The sequence below is a fragment of the Equus quagga genome, chromosome 3 (genome assembly GCF_021613505.1).
Source record: "Equus quagga isolate Etosha38 chromosome 3, UCLA_HA_Equagga_1.0, whole genome shotgun sequence".
NCBI lineage: Eukaryota > Metazoa > Chordata > Mammalia > Perissodactyla > Equidae > Equus > Equus quagga.
The window spans coordinates 12,131,898-12,150,225 of NC_060269.1; the positions used below are offsets into that span (position 1 = coordinate 12,131,898).

The 18,328-nt window shown below is 41.6% G+C and overlaps 1 protein-coding gene across 1 annotated transcript in view; it reads right to left on the minus strand.

Annotated features, from left to right (window-relative positions):
• Positions 1–1,482: 1,482 nt before the first annotated feature.
• SEC24D (SEC24 homolog D, COPII coat complex component) overlaps positions 1,483–18,328 on the minus strand; it is a 100,730-nt gene continuing 83,884 nt past the window's right edge. Inside the window, exons 18-23 of the mRNA XM_046656664.1 lie at positions 17,391–17,529; positions 16,478–16,596; positions 11,870–12,049; positions 9,327–9,518; positions 6,461–6,550; positions 1,483–3,062 (exon numbers count right to left, since the gene is read on the minus strand). Of these exons, the coding sequence (XP_046512620.1) occupies positions 2,922–3,062; positions 6,461–6,550; positions 9,327–9,518; positions 11,870–12,049; positions 16,478–16,596; positions 17,391–17,529 (861 nt within the window). The 3' untranslated portion in view covers positions 1,483–2,921. The remainder of the gene's footprint in view (positions 3,063–6,460; positions 6,551–9,326; positions 9,519–11,869; positions 12,050–16,477; positions 16,597–17,390; positions 17,530–18,328) is intronic.

Here is an 18,328-nt window from a genome sequence, read left to right on the forward strand (position 1 = left end):
AAGCTACCTCACAAGTACAAATGTAACTACCACCCTTTACACAGAGAGACACACACAATCCACTTCATCTCCTGTGTTTTCTTTCTTAGGGAATGGTCTCACCGTGTACCCAGCTGCCCAAAGCAGAAATCATTTTCAGACACTTTCGTCTCCTTCAGTAACTCCAGTTCCTCCCTATCTCCCCTGTCAGGTGCCATTATTTTAGTTCAGGCCACCATGTCCTCTAATGGACTACTCCTGTAACCTCCAGACGGTCTCTCTGCTTCAAGTTCTGCCCCATACAACCCACCGTGATCTTCCTAAAGGGCGACCTGGTCACTCTCAGTGAAGTCACTTTGAGTGTCTTCACTTTGCATTTAGGACAGGATCCAGACTCCCCTTGGCTGGGCCTCACCCTACCCATCCCTCCAGCTTCATCCTTTGCCACTTTGTCTCTCCCTAGTAAGTTCCAGCCAACTGTAACTGAAAGCTTGAGTTCTTTAAGTTTATTGAAAGGGAAATATATGCTCTCTCCCACCCTAGGCCTTTGTGCTTTTTTTTCCTTCTCCTGGAATATTTACCAATACTCCCATTTATCTGGCTAATGTCTAATTTTTTTCAGCTCCCAGCTTCAGTATAACCACTTCTGGGACATCTTTACTGACTACCCTGCCCCCTGGCCAGGCAAGGTCAGATATCCCTGCTATATATACAATGCTATATATATTAGCATAGCAGGGGTATATATAAAAATACTATATGATACATAAAATCATATATATAAATGCTATATATACATATATATACATGTCATGGCATTTCTGAGACTTTACTGTAATCGTAGAGGTGGCAGATTGTTAATGCTCTCTATTGTCTGTCTCCCCAGTAGAGGGCATAGTGCCTGGCACACAGAAGGTGAGCAGTACATATTTGTTAAGTGAGAACATGCTACCTCCTAGAATGGCACATTCTTTAAGCACCTCATTACTTAGAAGGTTCTTCTTTCAACTGAGCAGCACCTTATCACTTCTATTTATTGGTTCTGGTTCTATATCCAGGGAACACACAGAGCAACCTTTAGACTATCTTCAGGTGAATTAAGGAATGTGCTCTGGGCTTCTATTTCACACAGTGTGATGCTGAGAACTGAACACTCCTCTAGGTGTGGTCTGCCCTCAGGGTAGAGTAGGCCCATTGCTGTACTCATTTGACAGGCTATCCTTGTAATAAAGTAGCTTGAGATCATGTGTGCTTTCATTCCACTACTGAGTCATACTGACAAACTCTCTAAGTTCTTTTTGAAAAACCCGTTGCTGGGGGCCTGCCTGTTGGTATAGTGGTTAAGTTCACCTGCTCCACTTCTGCAGCCCAGGGTTCATGGGTTCAGGTTCCGGGCGCAGACCTACCTACTGCTCATCAAGCGACAATCTTCCTCAAGCAAAAAGAGGAAGATTGGCAGCAGATGTTAGCTCAGTGCCAATCTTCCTCACCAAAAACAAAAACAAAAACAAAAGCTGTTGTTTCCAGGAAGTATCTGCACGTGCATTTGGTTTTTGGATACAAGTTCAGGATCCTACATTTCTTGCTAAACTCATCCAAGTCGATCTGACACATTATTGCCAATTGGCTAATTTGTGGGGAGATTATAATCCTGTCAGTAAATTTGTTATTTTACTCAATTTCATGGCATCTACAAATTTGTAAATAAACCTTACTAGCTGTGCAATCATAGACAAAGTACATAACCGCTTGAGGCCTGCTTCTTCATCTGTGGATGGGGCTGAGAATAAGATTAGGGTTGCTGTGAGGAAGAAATGTGGAAATGTTCACAAAACACATGGTGCGATTCTTGGGGACATTACATGGACTCAGTGTACTTTAGCACTTATTATTTATTCATACCTTTGATATCAAAGTTAAACAGGGCAGATAACGACAGATGCCAGAGTCACACCACTCAAACCACCCTCCTAGGTGTGTATATTCATCAGTAATGGTCTCATGTAGTTTTTATTTTGCCCACAAGGACATATTAGAGAATTTTTAAAATGCCTTTCTCAAATACACTGTCTCTGATATTTCCTAGGTTATTTATTTACCTAATACTCCTCAACTCTCAAAAAAAGAATTCAGTTGTCCTGATTTGTTCTTAGTGATCCATACAAACAACTGTTTTCCAGGACACTGAGTACTACCCTATTTCTTTTTAAAATCTCAAAATAGCTAAACAATGAATTCTACCTGCTGAGTAAGAGCACATGAAGTGATTTATTGATACTGGTTAAGATCCATTATATACAGGTAGAAACTTTCAAAATTGTACAGAGAACCATTAAGAATATTGATAAAGACAGTTTTATAGACAAAACAACAACTGGACAATAGTGTTAACATACACAACCATATAATTATGCAAAAAACATAGAACACAAATTGTCCTACCAAATAGATTCCAAGCTTATTAAAAGTCCACTATGCAAACCTTAAGTTGAAAAATGTGTTCAATGGGGTTACATGGTTTAAAAAAATTAAGTATAATGTAAAAATTAAGCTTTTTCCCTCACTGCAAATGGGAGAGGAACCAGGACAACTTTTTACCCCAAATCTATACATTTCGAAAAATAATTTATATGTCTAGCACAAAGAAAGAAAATTGAGAATGTTTACAGTTCTGTAAACTCTGCCTTTCATGAAATGCCAACTGCATCAGTTTTAACAGTTAAAAATTGTGCAATCAGAAATAGACTGTTCCCTTTACGGTACAACAGTACCTTCACTGGCTTTATACCTGAGCACCAAAGCTGAGTTCTAAAGGCCGTCTCGGAGAGCTATTCTGAAAATGAGCAGGAAATCAAAGCTAGCCTGTTACCACCTGGAGAATGAGGCACCAAGGAGGAGAGCATCTCCTTAGAAATGCAACAGCAGCAAGAGAGAAGGTGCAGTTAATTGAGCAGCTGGCAGATCTCCTTGTGGACACAGCAAAGGAAATCCACATAAGAGGATCCTCCGTAAAGTCCTTTGTCTTCTACCAGGAACTGTCGGAAAACCATTTCTGGCTGTTCACGCTGCTTTACTATCGTGAGCTAGGGAAAAAAGAACAAGGTAGCGGGTTATAAACATTCTCTGACGGTGACTCAATTTTGTATGCTTCAGTTTCACCAAAATTACAGAATGTCCACTGAATGTGAGGCCTTGGAGGATGACGGGAAAGTGCCTATTACCCAGAGTGGAGGGAGGCACTGACCCCAAACCTACAAAAACCAAGATGTATAATGATAAATGGCAACAATGAAACGTAGGCAGAGGGCTATGGGAAAGGCGTCCCAAGGGTGGTGACTAGCATTGAGCCTTAGAGGACAGGGTAGGAGTTCCTTAAGAATGGGGGTGAGGGTAGAGAACATTCCATACCTGGGAACCACGTGCCATGTGCCAAAGACAGTCATGGTTGGCATGTAAATTAGCACAGGCTTCTAAAAGTCAGTGGGAGGTTAGGGACAAATGACACTAATAATGAGTTTGGGCTTTTGTAGGAAACGTGACCCAGTGAAGGTGCCCCAGAAGAACTGGGAGCAGCAGACAGAATGTACTGGTGAAGGAGGAAACCAGGTAGGAAGCAGTTGGAAGCGGGTCGGTGGGCGATGATCAGAGGCCGGGTTAGCGTAGTGTGGGTGGAAGAGGGGGTGGTTTGAGAGACAGCGCAGAGGTGGACGGCCAAGGGAACTCTGTTCCTTGCACATCGAGCTGCTCTAGGGCTGTGCTGTTGATGCTACAGCCCCCAGCCCCGGGTGGCTACTGAACACTTGAGTCGAGGCTAGTCCGAATTGGGCTGTGCCATAAATGTAAAAGACATGACGGGTTTCTAAGACTTAGTGTGAAAAAGAAAACGTAAAACTCAGTCATTGGTTATACTGATGACATGGGGAAATGTTAATATTTTGGATAAACTGGGTTAATAAAATATATTATTAAAATGAGTTTTTTGTTCTAAATGTGGCTACTAGAGAGTGTAGAATTACACAGGCGCTTGCCTTCCTGGCCAGTGCTGCACTAGGGAAGACACGCCCAGGGAAGAGGCCTGGGAGGGGGCCGTTCTGTCTTGAACTCTCTGAGCCCTCTGGCGGCCCCGTTCCTCACTCCTTGTCAGGAAGTCACAGCAGATGATCAGCACGGTAGAATTTCAGAGCTCCTCAGCCATGAGTGCGGTTAATGGAGCCCCACATGCACAACAGCGTCTCTGCACCTGCCTCCTGTATAACTAAGAGAAGCCAGCGCGTCCCCCACTCGCTCCCCCGTCCTGAAGCCACCGCAGGGCCTGCCATCACCAGCGTCGCCAGGTGCAGCAGAGGGGAAGCTACGGTACATTTTGGCTGCGAGGGCCCAGCCCTCCCTACTTTTGCTTTATATGCTTTTTAGTTATCAAGTGGAATAATTTTGTCAACACAGCTTGCTTTTTGTCCTTTATTTTGGCCTAGGCCCTAGGCTGATAAGCTTTAAACTACCTCTGACCTAATAAAAATAATATAACAACATTAACAACCACTACTGCTACTACCACTGCAACTCAGCTACTTCCACGTGGACTTGGACATGTGTGATGTCTTGGCTTTCGGATGCTAGGCACTGAGAGGCAACACGAGGACAGCTGTGTGGATCGGCACATTCCTCTCTGACGTGGGGAAGCACAATAACTCCTTAATGGAAACTTCTCCAAAGGAGTTTGAGGCTCGCATGCCGGTGAGCCTGAAGCCAAGGCTATTTTCTTTTGACTTGGGTTATATCCACCTTCTCCCACATGCCACTAGGACTCTGCCATTGTCCGTTGTGGGCAACAGCAGTGTGGGTCTGCCCTCCACGATACAACTCAGGCTGAGATGGGACAGAATGAGATATTGTGGATGGAAGGATTTGAGGCTCCAATTCCTTTAGAATGTAGTTCCTCCGTGGAAATTAATGGGAGGAAGTTCATATTGCTCATCTGTGGGCTGTTTTCTAGTGCTGCCGTTCACTTGGGCTATTTTTTGGCTTTCATGTGGTGCTCACTGTAAAACCTCCTCTGATGAAGTGTGTCTGGCCATGATCTAAGGTGAGAAATAGCATAGGGAATGAATTTTCAGCCTTGGGAGAAATGTGTAGATTTTAGATTTTCAAATTCTTTATGGAGATGGTACCCTGAAAATGTCAAAGAGATCTTACAAACAACAGATAAATTTGCAAGTGGCACATAAGAAAATCTGATTCTTTAAGTATTTAAGCTGAAATTTTTTTGCCATGCAACTGCTTATATTTTATTCACATGCCATATTCGGAGCTTACGCCAGATGTTTTAATAACCAGAGCTAACATGACCTTGATAGGCGGTTACTGGAGCAGGTGGGACAAAGCAGAGGAGAAGGAGGGAGAACTGAGCACAGGGATGGCCTCCATGTTTAGTCTGGCCTCCTCTCTGCAAATGGGGCCAGTTGTGGAGACGCAGTTGCTGCCACTGGTATAAAGATGGATTATCATTGCTATTCATTCTGAATACCAATGGTCCTCAATTTGTGTTTCATGAGACCCTAAGATTTGATTACGTATCTCCCAGGTGTTCAGAGAGTGTCACGTGAAGAACGTGTTTAGTTCTCAGCCATCTCTAGGTCCTGCCCTAAAACTGAACCCAAGTAGGTGCTGTGTGGTGTGAAAGCAATTCTGGAAAGGTTCTATGTTCACCCAGATGTCCTAGAGATTGTAAAGCTCTTCATTAGTTCAGTTCACCTAAGCTCTACCTAAAGTGGATACTTCCATGCCTGAGTATCTTTCACGGTTAAGAATGTTGATAGACTGGTACCACATTTACGGTTCAGGGGAAAATTGGCCCCATAATATCTTGGCCCTTGTCAAGGCCTGTGTCCAGGTCACGGTCCTATCCCTCTGTGGGAAGTGGCACAGTAAGAGACCATCATCATCTGTACGTCCCAAATTCCACGGAACTCTAACACTGAGCTTGGGAAGGAAGACAGGCGAGTGGCTGGGAATGAGTAACAAGGCACGATTTTCCTGAGTCACAGACATTTTAAATTCTATTACTCCAACTTGGAAAAGGCTTAGAAGGCTTAGAAAGACTAGGATAACAAAACTTTTCAGAGATAATAAATCAAAAGGTGTAAAAATCAAGTTTAACAAATGTTCTGATACTTCTAAATTAATTTTAAGCACTGAAGGGTAAGTCATTTCCAAGCCTGTTAATGATATCTATTACTACTAAACCATAAAGAGGCTCTTCCTGATTACTAAATTAACACTTACTAAGATAACCCATGGTTAATCTGTGGTGATAGCTGTTTATCTTTTCATGTTTGTGATTGCTAAGTAACTAGATAGAGGTTAATGTGAGCTTTCTGTCAAAGATCATGTTATAAAAATACAGGACTTGTATTTTAAAATCTGTAACGAAACTTTTTAAAAAAACACTTGAAGAAAGAAAGAAATAAAATCTCCTTTTTACCTTCATTGAATATGGCCTCTTTTGTTGGATAATACTCATTATCATTCTGAGCGTTTGAGAGTACGGGCTTCCCACCTCAGGCAGTAACGTCTACATTTAAGAAAATCAAAGTTTAAGTTTCAATACAATTTATAACATTTAGACAGAAGAAGCAATGAGATTATTAGAATGTTAAAGTTAAAAAAACATCCTTTTAAGCCATATACTTGACTATTGGCTTAGTTCATTTACCTAAAAACCAAAAATGTGGGAAAATGCACTAAAAATTATTCATTCGTATTGGAATACATTTCTACCAGTGATCTGTCTTTTGAAAGTAAGACTCCTTCTCTGGAATTTGACACATGTATGTCACTGAAATGACACAACCTCTATATGTCTTATGCAAAGGATGTCTTTGGACCATTCACCAAGATGTTTAATCCCTTTGCAGGGTGGATATTTGAAGGCTCTGTTGGGAGAGAAAAGGATGTACTTTATTCCTTCAGTAGATAGCTGCAGGACCCTGAGGCATTATCACATTTGGAAAATGCCATCCAAATACCACTGGCCCAATGTGGAAACCACCCACCAAATGCTGATTTCTCCAGGGGAATATAGTCTCTCAGATTTCCCTGAAATCTGGTTAATGGTCTACAAAACTCTCCAGGTGCACGTGGCCTCTGGGGGACGTGAAGGCTCTGGACTTCGATTTCTTCCATTAAGACAGTAAAATGCTAATGCTTCCTTCTCAGCAAGAGGACACCAAGAGCTAACACATCCTCTGTGAGTTAGCCATTGAAAAGGTGAGTTAGAGCATTTTACAAGTCACAAGTCTCAGGAAAAGATCATGACCAGTATTTTTCACAGGACTTGTTAAAAAAAAGAGCAGGAAATTCATCATTTGTGTTCACATTCCATTCCCTGTGTGTATACTTTGACATTAAAGTAGAACTTTTTATTCAACAAATAACATAAGTATACTTCATGCACATGTCTCGAAGTGCCAACTGCCTCTAAAAAGAAAGCAACATTTGGTTTTCCTTCTGTTGTATCTTTTCAAGAAGGCTGAGAAGAGGTATGCTGACAGAAGCACACACCTGCGGATCAGCTGCGGTGTGGTGGAGAGACTGGGGCTATTTCATACATATATTCACTTCAGCAAATATGCACTGAACGTTTACTTCATCAATACATTGTGAAATAACAGGAGGTTTCCTTAAATTTTATATAAATATTCTTCAGGCTCATAGCTCTTTGCCTATTGAATTTTAATTTTTTAAAAATTGCATTTCTAATCATCCCTTAATTTCAGCCACATGCAGACATCTTACTATTTCTAAATCTTCATCCTCATCTTAAAACTAGTCTCCTAATAGGATATGGACACCTTTCATTCCTTTAAAAATATACTGTTGGGGCTGGCCCCGTGGCCGAGTGGTTAAGTTCACTTGCTCTGCTGCTGCGGTGGCCAAGGGTTTCACTGGTTCGGATCCTGGGCATGCACATGGCACTGCTCATCAGGCCATGTTGAGGTGGCGTCCCACATGCCACAACTAGAAGGACCCACAACTAAAATATACAACTATATAGTGGGGGGATCTGGAGAGAAAAAGCAGAAAAAAAAAAAAAGATTGGCAACAGTTGTTAGCTCAGGTGCCAGTCTTCAAAAACAAAAAACAAAATATCTATGCATACTGTTGACAGTCATATGAATGTGCAGCTCTCTAAACTTACCGCCTGCCCATCTGGCCTGGAAGTTTAATCCTGCCCCTTCCTCCAAGAGGCTATGTATCTACCCTCACACCAGAAACTGGGGAATTAACTAGCCTGAAGCCATCTTGCCATAACATAAGTGAGGCCTCAGGGAACAAACTATCTGCTGAGTTCTACACGTGAATTCATAAGGAATCCGCCATCCAGCAGCATAAGACAATAACCATCAGAGCAATGGGGTTCCTGCCACCATCGTCTGCAAATAAGGTCTGCAGTAAGTGTTGACTCCAGAACAAATTCTAATTGCTGGTTTTTCCTACTATACTTTAAAAATAAAGTCATTTGTATTCATTCCACATCAAACCCACAATGCTTTGGTAATGATTGCAAGAGGGGGGTATATAATCTGTTTCTGTGGGGTGATTCTTTTGTAAGTCAGTGATCTGACCTAGTCCGTAGCTGTCTGTACATGGATGGAAGAGTTCTGTATGCCTTTGACTCTGCGCCTCAGCACCAGGGATGAGCCCGGAGCATAAGAACTGAGTGCAGTTCCCACTCCTGCCTCTTACGGCCTGGAAGAACTTGTCTCCAAGCCTCAAGCGGTTCCTCTGTGAGGGCTTGATAACAATACCCTTCTCACTGATTCGTCAGGAGGGTGAAATGAAATGGGATATTTAAAGTATTTAGAGCACGGTGACTGACACACAGTCAATGATCCAGAAGTGCTGGCATTCTCTATTAAAGTCATATATATATATTTATTTTTTTGTGAGAAAGATTGTCGCTGAGCTAACATCTGTGCCAATCTCCCTCTACTTTATGTGGGATGCCACCATAGCGTGACTTGATGAGAGGTGCTAGGTCCACTCCCAGGATGTGAACCTGTGAACCCTGGGCCACCGAAGAAGAGTGTGTGAACTTAACCAGTACGCCACTGGGCCGGCCCCTGTATTAAAGCCCATATTTTGGTTGTTTGATAATACTTTATACAAATAACTTTATACCAGCTCATTGTTACTCACTAAAACATGAGATTCTCTCATTCTTACACAGGACTATATGCCTTACCGTTTTTTCTTCTTTGTAATACATGGTTTTGTAATACATGAGCAAAAAGCATAAGACTTTTTTGTTTGTATATTACCCCCAAAACAACGAAAAAAATACTTACCATATCTGTGTTGACATGTGCAAAAGATGGCACATTAAATATTCCTTGGATCAGTTCTGGTGGGCTGCTGACTCCCAACCATAAGAACATGTTCAGACCGTTGGCCAATAGGAATACTCCTTCTTCTGAGAGCCGGGACTCAGAGCAGCGAATCGCAGTAGGCAACGCCGTACTCTTGACGTCTAACGTGTGCTGTGCAGGCAAAGACACGAGGGTCAGAAACTCCATCCTTCCTGCCCTCCTTCCTTCCTCTCTCTTCTTTTCCTTCCTCTTCCCTCCCTCCCGCCTTTCCTTCCTTCTAGCGTACATTTAATGAGTGCCTGCTGTGTGCTAGGCATTGTTCTAGTCAATCATCCCTGCCTTGTTCAGTTTTTTTGGAGGGAAGAAGAGACAATGAATAAGTAAAATAGACAGAATTTTGGATGTTGTTAAGTGCTATGAAGAAAAGAAGCAGGAAAGTGGGGTGGGGCATGTCAGTGGTGGTGGTGGTACAGTTTTAAATAGTGATGCCCAGGAAGGCTTGTTGAGAAGTTAACTTTTGAGTAAAGACCTGGAAAGATGAGAAGGAGCCATGGGGTTATCTAGGGAGGAGCATTCCAGATGGAGGGACCAGTTGGTGCAAAGGTCCTGAGGTAAGAGCCTGTCTGGGATGTTCAAGGATCAGCAGGGAGGCCGGCATGACTGGAGTGGAGTGAGCAAGGGGAAAGTAATGAAAGATGAGGTCAGACAGAAAGGAGGGGAGGAGAGTGCAGATAGCACTGGGCCAGGGTGGGAGGAACTTTGACTTTGACTGACATGGAAATCCTGGAGTGTTCTGAGTAGAGGAGGGACATGAGCTGACAATTATTTTAACAAGATCACTCTAACTTCTGTGCCAAAAACAGACCAGAGAGGCAAAGGAGCAAGCAAGGAGACTGGCTGGAGGCTGTTGCAATCGTCAGCAGGAGGGACGATTATGCTTGAATCTGGGTGATGACAGATGAGGGGGTGAAAAGTGGTTGGACTCTGGATATTCTCGGAAAAGAGAGCTGACATGTTTGCTGATGGATGAGATGTGGCGGATGAGAAGAAGAAAGCAGTCAAGGGTAACTGCAAGATTTTCGGTCTAAAGAATTGGAAGGAAGGAGTAGTGATAAATGGAGGGGGAAAAGCCTGCTGGAGAAGCAGGGCTTGGTTTAAGATGCCCCTTACACACCCATGGAGAGATGCTCAGGAGGCTACAGGGACAGACACATCTAGAGTTCAGGCAGAGGTACGGCTGGAGGTATGAACTTGGGAATCAGCAGTGTATCAGCATCCCTGAGAGCCATGAGGACAGATAAGACCCCCAAGGGACTGAGTGCAGAGGGATAAGAGGGGCTTCCCAGGGACTGAGCCCCGGGGTACTCCGACAGGGAAAACGGTAAACTAGTAAAGGCAGCAGCAGAAGCCAGGGAAGCAGGAGAGAAAGCAGGAGAAGCTAAATGAAGAAGGTGTTTCTAGAGGGAGAAGTCAGCTGTGTAAGAGGCTGTCGCTAGATAGAACAGGGAAGGACCGAGAACTGCCCACTGGATTGAGCAATATGTTGGTCAGCGGTGACCTTGGCAAAGGAATTTGAGTGCAGTAGTGATGTTCTTGACCCTTAGAGTTCTGGTTTCTCTGGTGTATAGATTTAATAATCCAATTTGACCTGAAAATCAGTCATTTGTAATAACTTACACCTAACATTCATAGTGATTGAAAGAATCAATGGCTTTTTTATTTCTAACCTAATTTAACTCTTTCTAATACTGATTGCACTCTTACCGAGAGCCTGAGTATGAATTTGAATACAGGAATTAGAAATAAGCCATTAGTTTTCCCTGTTCTTATCCCTCAATTCTAACTTGTTAGGTCTCAAGGGAAAAAAACCTAATCACACAGTACAGGGGAACGCAAGACATGAAGGACTGGTTTCGAACGAGCAGAATACATGCCAAGTAAATTCTCTGAGGGCCAGGGCAGCAGGTCCCTTGTGCAGTGGAGGCATCCTCAAACATACGCTGCTGGTTAACCCCTGACTGAATTTGGTCAAGGCTAATCGTAGCCATTCTGATTAAATGTGGTGACTCTCAGACATTCGTACATCGTATAAAGACACATAAATACATGCATGCACATGGGATCCCATTTGCACACACATCAGCTCCTTTAACGCTATGAGGTAGATTTCTTCAACAATCGAAGCTTGGCTTGCTCCAACTTGTTTACTGACCTGTCAATATGCCGCCTCAGTTGAAGAGTACCAATTTGGGAACGAGGGAAGAAAAGCACTCATCTGAACAATGAAGTAGGAACTCCTCAAATCCTGCTCCCGCCTCCGCCCCCCACACTCTGCACGTGGTGACACAGATAGGCAACATACTCAGAGCGCCTGTCCTCAGTCCCACACTACACATTCTGAAGGCGTTCGTGACTAAATTTCTTCTTAAGAACAAAATGTTTCAGATATAACATATGGCAAAGGACAAAATATGATTGCCTTGCAGACTCCTCCGGGAAACGCACCACCACCATGTGCTTACTATTGGCAGAAGCTGTGGGTAGAAGAAAAGCTGAGAGTCGGCCACACCCATGGTCATGACCAGCTGTCTCTGGTATGCCCGCTCATCTGTTGAGATCTCTGGCCTGCTGAGCAGCACACAGTTTTTTAACAAACAATTCATGTACACGGGCAATACTTTCATGGAATCTGGTAGAATAAACTGCAAAAAGAGAGATATTTGTTTCAGGTGCTTGGGCTTTACTAAGAAAGACCTGCCGAGCTTTACCTGCGAGATGGAAACATCACTTGATTTTGAGGTCCTTGTGAGGTTTAAATGGCAATCCATGCAAAGCACAGAAACTGGCACAGAGTAGGTATCCCAAGAACGATGGTTGGTTTTATTCATCTAGCGCTGCAGGAGCTTGATGCAGTGGTGATCAGCACCCCCCACCTAGGGTGCAATCCCAGCTCTGCCTCTTACTAGGGGTGTGACCCTGAGCAAATTACCTATTCTCTTTTCCTTGGAATAATAGCGCACCGACTTCATGATCATGGGGTTGTTCTGACGGTTAAATGATTATTAATTTTGAAGCACTTAAAATAGTGCCTAGCACAGAGTATCATATACATGTTTATTACATAAAATGAACTAAGTGATTTCCTAATCTGTATTACTGAATTCTACCTCTTGAGTTCAAGCATTTCCAACTTCCCATGAGCTATCTCTTCCTTTATTCTCTTTATGCATCTTAAACTCACACAGTTAGTCATGAACTCATCAAATACTTATTAAACGCCACTATGTCACAGGTTCTGTGCAAAGTGTCGAGGACGTACAGTCCTGGGCCACACGATGACATTTCAGGGAAGGACGGGCTGCATATAGGACAGTGGTCCCATAAGATCAGTAGCATACAGCCTAGGTGTGTAGTAGGCTACACCATCTAGGTTTGTGTAAGCCTGATATTCGTACAATGATGAATCGCCTACCAACACATTTCTCAGAATGTAGCCCCATTGTTAAGCGATGCACAACTACAGAGGAATGAGGCATAGCCCACGTCACAAGGTACTCGAAGTCTGTTAGGGATGATAGACATACAAACAGGTAAAACATGATAAGGAGATTGTAGTACTACAGATACAAATGAAAACAGGAAATGCTTCATGAATTTAGATGTATCACTACTGAATAAGGCAAAATAAAACTCCTACAATTCCACATATATGTTCTTCCTCTTATGTTTCCTATTTTAGATACTGGAACCAGCAGATGAAACTGAAGTTCATTTTCTTTACTCTCCATTAGTAAATGAATTCTCTCAATTCTACCTTAATAATCCACCTGTACCCTCCTCTCCATCCTCACTTTGGCTCACATGACCTCATTCTAGCTACCTCAAAGGACATACTTTGTAATGTGATGCTGCAAATAAACACAATGCAGCAATTCTAGAAACACAACCTGATGAGTAATAAATTACAAATAATTGGCCTGTGTTAACCTTCTCCCAACTCAATTTTATAAAAATGGCTAAAAAACAAGATTGACCAATCTGAGTATCACTTCCTTCCATTTATCAGTAGGTCAATGGACAGGGAAATATCCATAATACGTAGATCCATAATCCAGAATACATAATCCAGAATACAGAGGAGATAATGATAATTTGTAAACAGAAATATCTGGTCTATAAATTCGTGATTTCTTTTTAGCTTTCTATCTTAATGATGAAAAAGAATATATAGTCATGTGTTGTTTAATGACAGGGATACGTTCTGACAAATGTGTTGTTAGGCAATGTCGTCACTGTGTGAACATCATAGTGTCCTTACACAAACCTAGATGGTACAGCCTCCTACATGCCTAGGCTAGACGGGGCCAATCTTATGGGACCACCTTCCTATATGCAGTCCGTTGTTGACCAAAACGTCATTATAGGCTACATGGCTGTACATTTATCAGAATCCACACTGAAAAGAAAATTTCCCTCGGGGCTCTTTTAACATTTACTCTTCAACTCAAATCCCTTTACGTCCTACGTCTCTTCTCATGACCTACTACGTTGAGGCATGTGTAAGGCAGACCTTTCTAACTGGTTCAGGCAAACATATTTCAGAATATTTCAGAATTCTACTTTGTAGTTTATTTCCCTTATCAACTTCTAATCTCCTTTCAAAGAACCAAAGACAGTTAAATACACGTTTCCTCATATGAGTAGAACACTCGCTTATAATTTTTTCTCTAGCATAAAATATTTTTATTTGATAACCTTTGATACTGGATTACTTTTTCAACCAAGGAAAATCATGATCCAAAGATGGAGGAGCCAGATCATGGTCATCCTCCAGAGCCAAACGGCCTCGATGCTACTTCTAAGCTAGTTAACTAGTTAGGCCTCTAACACATTATGAATGAAGAACGTTTTCCATTCCCACATAGAAGCACGCATACTAAACCTATTACTTTGCAGGTAAGTCATTTGACTTGCATTTCTGAAATCGCTATACTTCCAAATAACGTAATACATTTAAATTCAGAACAGTGAGCTATTAGATTTAATAAAAAGAATCTACCTTGCTTATGTGAGCTTAAAAAACTGTTTTAATGTTGTTTGTAGTTATATGTCTTAACCCAGCATGTGACCCCCAGAGTTTAGTGCCTCCTTACAGCCTGAGGGGTCATACGCTGGGTTACGCTCCTTACACTCCTTTACCCCTAAGCACCTCTCTGCCTCAACCTAGTCCTGGCCCTGGCATACAGTAAAAGCAGTTCGACTGAGGTCCAGCATCACATAACCCAAGTATACAGCTCCTTAACGGTCTTGTTTGGATCAAGGAAACTTTGGTCTCTATAGAAAAACAGTGGAATTCCTTTAGGAATTTCTCCACAAATGCTGTTTCTCGCAAGCGAACTACAAGAGGCACCAAGTCTGAAGTTACATTCTCTGAAGAGAAGCCCAAGTCCAGCCATTCTAGGTTTTTACTTAATGGTATATTTTAATATGTTATAATCCCTACATTTTCCAGACTCCATGCTGGATAACTGCAAGATATCTAAGTTATATCACATCTTAAAGCATATCATTGGTCAAAAGGTACACTTGAAATGTGCTAATGGGGAAAGAAAAATCTCATAAGAACAGGAATAATCTCTATCAACTTTTTAAAAGAAAACTGGTCATTATAATGTTTTTACTCCAAAAATAATTAAACAGTAATAAACAGATGATCTAGTAGTAGAGACAAAGCTTTTAACTTTTAAACCAGAAGGAACCGACAGGTTTTCTTTCTTTCCTTAAATAGGGAACAGATTTGTTTTTAACTTGAGGTCTCTGAATCTGATCGTTTCACCGTTGGCAAACTTCCTGAGAAGATGCTAACTGTACCTGTTCTCTGTCAACTAATCCTTCTGAAGAGTGAGATACTCCAGACACAGAAGAATGTTCCAGGCCTCTAAAACAAACAGTAAAACTGGGGTGTAAAGTGCTCATCATTGGACTCTATCCAGGTGCACCTGGTGGGCTTTGTCTAAATTAAACAAGCACACTGTGACACGGTACTGATATCAGAGTTTACCAAAGCGGCCAATCTTCTGAATACGAAAGAGGACTGACACTCATATAGATTCAAGAGCTGCTTATGTGATTATCAACACAGGGGATGAGAGCATGGGCAGCTGATTGAATCACTCTGGACAGCACAGAAAGAGATTTTTGTGAAAAGTCCGAGCTAATAACTGTGTTTGTTTTATTTTTGTTCTTTACCCAGATTATGAATTTGGCCCCCAAATTTATCTGTACTGTCTTTGTTGCTGGGGGCTTACTTTGGGTAGGGTTTCAGATGTCCCCTCAGCATGCACTTTTGACAGTGAATGAACTAGAGAGTTTTCCCATCTCTTCGTATCTCTTCTCTTATAATCCAAATTCTATACTCAGAAATTCAATACACAGCTATGAGAAATGGCAGCTAGCTTTGACCGACAGAGGGAAGAGTGTGAACAAGAGAACAGATGCAAATATAAATGTGGACATGAGGTTCTCCTTTTTCTTTTACAGGAGAGAGTCTAAATGAGATTTATTTAAAGGACATTCTCAAATTCATATTAGTAGATGATGGCCAGAGACAATTCTTTCAAAACTCTTCATACCTATGAATAACTTTTAAATATAAAAAATTCCAATTTTATAAATTATATTTATGCTTATAAAATATAAAGAAGTCATTACTGCCATCAGTTCATGTTAACTTTGATTATTAATATGTCTAAAAAGTATTTAAGAACACAAATTTCACAACCAAATATCCATCTTCATATATCCATCTTCATAGACAAAAAAAGAATCTCATTTGTATCGTGACATTTCTTACATATAACATTCTTTTGTTTATACATAATGTAGTGAATGTCAACTCAATATGCATACACATTTTTTGGTTCATGCATCTTGTAAAGCCACTAAGCTTTTTATTGTTGGCTATAAAAATACCACAGTCCCCAAAGCTGGCTTTCTCATTCTTTTTGGTAGAATAGTTTACTATATGGCATCTAAATCCATAGAATATTATAAGCCTTCAACAGTTAAATGCTGAAGGAACAAGTGGTCATTTGGAACACTTTAGCATCTTCGTACAACAGGTAGCTTACCTGACTCGCTGCAGATGGACTTGCACAATTCTTTCGGTAACATGCCAACATATGGGCAGTCTGATTAACTAGAATTTCCCGGATGACCTTCAAGGGCTGGTGCAGAACTGCTTTAAAAGCTATTTGCACAAAACAATGAAAAGGGCATCAAAGTTTTAAGCTTAGAAATTGATCCCTTCAAATAATAAGAATAATAAAAAAACCCAAATTGCTATTATCTTCAGACTACCCAGCAAGGGATGACAGGATTTAAAATGTTAATATCATTTGCTAATGATCTCTGCTTGACTAAGTATGATGATCTGGCCAATGAAGAACAATGGCCTACCTATAACAAAAGGTAGGTAACTGGTCCAGATTTTTCCTTGGAATATTAGAGACAGAACTCTACACACAGAGAAAAGACAGACCAGTTTGCCATTTTCTGATGTCTTGAATTCCAACAGGCTGGATTGCTGCTGCTTCTAAACCTCAGTGTAGAAGGAGAAGTGTAGAAACCTTTCATGGGGGAGAAGGAGCCAAAGAAAATTCCACCTTGGGCCCCTCCCATTTCATAATTATCACGGTATGGATAATGTTAGGGACGGTCTTTTTCCATTATCCCCATGTGCCAGAGGGCACGCTCATGTCCCATACTAAGACCTAAGTATCACCTTTCTAAATTTCAACTCAGACCCCTAGGGAAGGAAACTTTTTTAAATAAAAGTTTATAGCTGAGCCTGAACTGAGTTATCTCATTATTAGAGTTAGAGATGCTGACTATTCTCCTTGACCCTTTGCTTCTAAATTCTGAATTTACCCACCAAAAGGCTGCACCGCCACAGTGCCTGTCAGCTACTAACTCAATTATCCAATAAGTCTTGACTGACTTACTAGGCAGGGTATACTGCACCACAGGATTAGCAAAGGTTACCTGACTTGGCGAAGAAGTTGACCAGGGCGTCTGTCTCACAGCTCTTATAGAGATCAGCTAGCTGGGAGCTGCAGTTCAAGCTGAGATTGTGAATCCGAAGTCTTCTCTGACCCCCAACGGTCGTGTAAAGCACAGCACACTGCAGAGGCAACATCGAGGACACGTGTTTTTCAGGTCAACATAACCCCCCAAGCAAGTCTGATCTTATTTCCATTTACAGAACACTGTGTACAGCAGAAAGCCCTCTAAATTTTTCCAGAGGATTTTTTCTATTATTGCTAAAAGTCAAACAGCAACAAATGATGGAGGAATAAGGACCAATTCATACACTGGGTTTCTATGTAGGATTTCACTGATTTAAACAAATTTTAATACGGCTATTCACAAGTAAATATCTGTTTGCATTTCCACAACTAGTCTGTATTTCGCCTATCTCAGATTTCATTACCAAGGACTCAGGTCCAGAAATAATACCTTCATGTTCTCATGGCCCTACTCAAGGCTCACTTCCCTTAAAAACATACCACTAGCTCTGAGGATGCACTTAGGTTTTATGCTGATAACATACACATTTGCAAACACGTAACTATCTCCCCAAATATCTGAGACTTTAAAATAAACATTGGTTAGAGTTCTTCCTTAGCGTAACGCCAGCCTCTCTCCATTCTTTAAGGATGACGCTCATGTCTGAAAACTATGACCATTAGATATAATTTTCTTGTTTTAACTCACAGTTTCCATGGCTTCTAGTTAATTTTATTTACTACAAAGCCAAATCCTATTTATACTTGCTTATAACATGATAACATGTGCTCACCATGGTGTCTGACATGTGGCAGGAGAGCAACAAATGAGTGAACGGGCGCTGAGCCAGAAAGAACTGAACACGAGTGGCGGTCAGCGAGCTGATGCCTGCGATACTGACCACGAGTCTGCAG